At 41.3% G+C, this 4,564-nt stretch overlaps 1 protein-coding gene across 1 annotated transcript; it reads right to left on the bottom strand.

The window, feature by feature from the left end:
- Positions 1 to 292: 292 nt before the first annotated feature.
- LOC6503306 (protein sly1 homolog) lies at positions 293 to 2,787 on the bottom strand. The gene is made up of 5 exons (XM_001967544.4): positions 2,608 to 2,787; positions 2,378 to 2,537; positions 1,631 to 2,319; positions 833 to 1,542; positions 293 to 768 (listed from the first exon to the last, which is right to left on the bottom strand). The coding sequence occupies exons 1-5, from the start codon at positions 2,633 to 2,635 to the stop codon at positions 436 to 438; spliced, it is 1,920 nt and encodes a 639-aa protein (XP_001967580.1). The 5' UTR covers positions 2,636 to 2,787; the 3' UTR covers positions 293 to 435.
- Between the last annotated feature and the right edge of the window lie 1,777 nt (positions 2,788 to 4,564).

Here is a 4,564-nt window from a genome sequence, read left to right as displayed (position 1 = left end):
GGGGATGGTGCCATCATCGCCTCAGCCGCTGACTGGTTGTCTGTCAGCTTTCCATCAAAGCGTTGCCAAGTTGGTGTTAATGGGTGCCTAGAATGCGAGTGCCTGTCCCTTCCTCACCACCAATCGGCAGTCTTGCAACTCCAACTCCCGCCGCAGCTCCCCAGCTTGTTGTACACGGGGCTACGCATGTTTTTGCTTGTTGTCCTTCGGGGATTAAGCGTCAGGCTGGAGTAATTGCAGAGTGCTGAGTTCTCCTTTTCTGTTCGCTTCTATTTTATTTTTTTTTATTACATTTTTTTTCGCCTGGCATTTAATTTATTTTTCGATATGCTTAAAGATAAAGAAAAAAGCCACACAGACACACTGCACCCCGGCCCATTCCAACTCAATACCTGTCCACTCCGCTCAACAGCAGTGAAAGCGGGGCAGTTGACCCTAACTCGTCGCCGTCGGCGACTGAATCTCACCGCCCAGGGCGGAGAGCTCCTTGAGGAACTGCCTCGCATTGGTCAAGGTGGAGGCGCCGTAGATTATGCGCCTCTGTACATTGGACGTCTGCTTCTGTTTAATAAAATCCACCAGGTTCTGGTACTCGATGTAGTTACCGCCGCCGACCATAAAAACGACGGCATCCTGGAAAGGAGCTCGGTTCTTTGGCAGTACATCCCCACCTTTTAGGAGTTTAGGGTCCAAATACAGATAGTCATCGGTCTCAGTATTGTTTCGGCACTCCATCACCTGTTCGGTGATCTTGGTCACAGGAAGATTCTGGCAAAAAGAGTTTGATTATCAAACTAAACATGACTGTGTAAAAGAAAAAAAATGTACTTACATGCCGTTTAACTACCAGGTTCTTTACACCCTCCATCACAAAGGAACTGCCCTGAGATACGAGCTTAGTAAACATGGACACTGTTTTGGTGCCGCCGCCCTCGTACTGTGTGGCCTGGCTGTTTCCTGGTGAGCGATTCATAATAGCCTTCCACCGCTGCACATACGCGAGAGCAGTTAGATCGCAGCCTGCTACCTGGAGCGCCTCCTTGAGCCGTTCCTGTTCCGATTCGGGCAGCTGTTGCGCGCAAATGAAGTAAATAATGTACAAACGCAGCTTGTCCTCCGCCTGGCCAAACTCTGAATCGCGAAGCAGATCCAGCAACGGTTTATCCAGTGTCTGTTTCGACATGATCTTCTCCTCGATCTCAAAAAAGGAGTCCAGCCGTCGTGCCTTAATGTAGTTCAAAATTGCAGTGGCGATCTTTGTGTGCATATCAATCAGCCGCTTCTTCTCCATAAGCTGGGGCAGAGAATTAACAGCATTTGTCAGCCGAGCGGTGGTATCGTTCACCAGCGAAAAGGCAATATCAGATTCGCCTTCAATTCCCATAGAAGTCTTCAAGCGCTTGATTTCCTCCTCAGAGTTGCGGTAAGACTCCAGCTCCTCCTGGATGGCCTCAGCGACTGTGGGAAATGGGCTGCCTTTGTGTGTCACCCAGAACCGATCGTTGCGGTCCAGGTCACAGGCTTTGGGTTTTTTTCGGGCCCCTGTAAGATAAATATGATTTTTAATATGTCTTGGAATCAAAACATAAAGCATCTTGGAATATACAAGATTATAAATAATTATATTTACCAGCGGTGGCTGTCTCATCCTCCACGTAGACCAGATTCAGTCCCAAATCCAAGACGTCGTGCACCAACGCTTGATACGACCATGTGTGGTGTAGTGGTGTGGCCAGATCCAAGTTCCTGTCCAGCAATAGTAGAACCGGTCGCTGAAAGCTGAACACCCCGCCACCTGCTTGGGTAGCGTCCATATGGAACAGGTTAGCTCGCGCATCCCAGAGATTTTCGCGCAGTTTTTTTTCCAGCTTACGGGCCACCATTTCAGCGGCACTATTACGTGGACATCGGATTATGGGAACGTTTCCAAGCGTGACAAACAGGGCAAATAAGGAATCTACAATGGAGTCCATTAGCGCCTCCATTTCCTCATCGCGGGTATTGGCCCGGTTGATAGCATAGTAGGAGAGTTGCTCGCTCTGCTGGTGCTTCAGAACAAAGAAATCATCCTCCAGGCTAATGAAGTTCACGTACTGATCATAAACGCGATGAATGTTAGCCACGCAACCGGCATGAAGTGCAGCGGCTGCCAGGTTCTCGATCTTACTACGAGTAATTGGAGCCAAGAAGTTCAAGTGGTAGACATCGTAAAGGCCGTTCGAAAAGTCCTGTTGGATCCTGTCGAGATTCTCATCAGTGGGCAGGCAGAAATAAATAGCCGGCACGTCGGGAATGGAGTCGCGATCAGAATGCAATTGGCTAAAGAATGAACATAATCATTTGCCGGCTTGAAACAAAACCCTGACCATCCACTCACACATGTAAAGTCACGCCCAATTCGCGCAGCTCCTTGATAGAAATGATAGGCGAAATAATGTCTTGACCCACACGATCATATATAAGGATCTTCCACACAGGCTCAGCTGCCAAGGCTTTCGGCTGCTGTGAGTTTAAATTAAGCATTTGCTTAATGGCATCTGGAAACAATTTGTAAAATAGCCCATTAAGTATTCTGTTTGGTGTTTACATGTTTCCCAAGTTACTTACTGATTTGGCGGTCCCGAAGGGTCAGCATTATGTCCGATGTGTCGCTGGCAGAGATTGGGATTGGTTTTAGGGATAATCTTATAGTGAACTCCCAGTTTATTAAATGGAAAACATATTTTACAAAAAAACAACACGTCACAATCGACTACGGGGCAACGCGTTTTGTCAAAATTTAGTGCATGGTAGAGGGATCAGCTGATGACTGCTTTTAGTACAAAAATACCAAAATTAAAGTGGTGATAAATACTGAAAAAATATACTTTATCATTTTACAAGAAATAATTTGAAATTTAAGCTTTGAATGAAATAAAATGTACATGATATATACAATTTTATTATCTTATTTTAATTTTCTACATTTCTATTAAATTTCTGAAAGCTATACACAGCGGTCAAACTTTTAAATAAAATCCATCTGAACAATATTAAAATTTCCAAAGTCATATTGATATCACTGTGGACGGAAGTCCACGAGATGACAACTTGCATGCCTTGGCGTGCGCGAGGAAATACATATCACTGTGGACGGAAGTCCACGAGGTGACGACCTGCATGCCTAGGCGTGCGCGAGGAAACTCTATATATAGCCGAAGAATTAAAAATTTTCTGTAGGCAACTGATCTAAGTGAATGATATACCAATCGAAAGGTATTGTTTCAATTAGATAATTTTTGTTGAAACATATTCCAAAAGTTATTTGGTTTGGGAGAAATTAGGGTGAAAGTAAAAAAAATTTTAATCACTAAAGTGGGGCTGGTGGACACATTTTAGTTCCCAGATAGAATATTTTTATATATTCGCATTCTAAGCTAAATTTAGCTAATTCTTAGCTAAATACGCGTCGATTGGTACCTCAATCGACCCGATCCGACATTTCATTCAGAAGTTATTCGAAAAATTCGATTTTTTGTTCTTCTTCAAAATGAAGCCAGTTTGCGTCGGTTTGTCTGTTTGCACTATTTTTTTCTTAACAATCCTGAAAGAAATTGGAAAATGTTTGTTAATATTATAAGAGCAACTATTGTTCTACAACTTTTTGAAATACCTTCAGCCTACGTCAAAATATTAAAAAAAACTTTGTTAATTTAAAAATTCATAACTTTATAATTAAAAAGATATTAAAAAGAGCTTTACACAGTTGAAAGGATTTTTTAAATACCTATTTCACTTTCCTTGAGACCAAACGTCTATATAGTACACAAAACAAAATACACTGAAAATAAACTTTTTTTTGTAAAAAAAAAAATTCTTTTTCAAAATTTTCTCATTTGATCCTTTTTATATTGCATGTGGAGATAACTTTTGAGATGACGCAACTTTTCATATATATCTCATATCTGGCAAAATCCGTTAACTCAAGATATAGTCCTGTAAGTGCAGCTTCCCATTTTGTGCAGCCTCCTGTGAAGCTTACATTTATATATGTATGTGTACTTAAATATGTGTGTGTATTTGATTGGCAACTTTGCTTTTTGGAGTCTGCATATATTTAGTCAATACCCTAAAAAATATGGAGTATATCTTTTCAGATTTTAGTTTATTTATTTAAAAATAAAATCCAAATAAAAAAAGGGCTTAAAAAGTAAAACATGACCATTGACTCATCTAGGACTCGAACCCAGGCCATCCCGTGTTAGGAACCACGACGCTCTCCACTCGGATAGCCTCAAACTTTGTTGCTTTAGGGAAAATTTTGATCTAATTCTGCTTTGTGTTTAAGTCTTTCATGTCTTAATGAGTAGACTTACAAATGCACAATTTTACGATTAGAAAGCTTTATATGCATATGCCCCCACTGAGCATATAATGCACATAAATAAAATTCTGCTTTACTTAAATTACAGCCACCACCGTTTTTGGGCCAAATCATAGATTAAAAGCTAAAAAAAAAACTAGGCAAACCAACTCCGCCAATACTTTTCTAATATTTATTATTTTATATCGCACACCCAAAATA

Source organism: Drosophila ananassae, chromosome 3R (assembly GCF_017639315.1).
Source record: "Drosophila ananassae strain 14024-0371.13 chromosome 3R, ASM1763931v2, whole genome shotgun sequence".
Classification (NCBI taxonomy): domain Eukaryota; kingdom Metazoa; phylum Arthropoda; class Insecta; order Diptera; family Drosophilidae; genus Drosophila; species Drosophila ananassae.
This window is presented reverse-complemented; position numbering and strand designations above follow the sequence as displayed.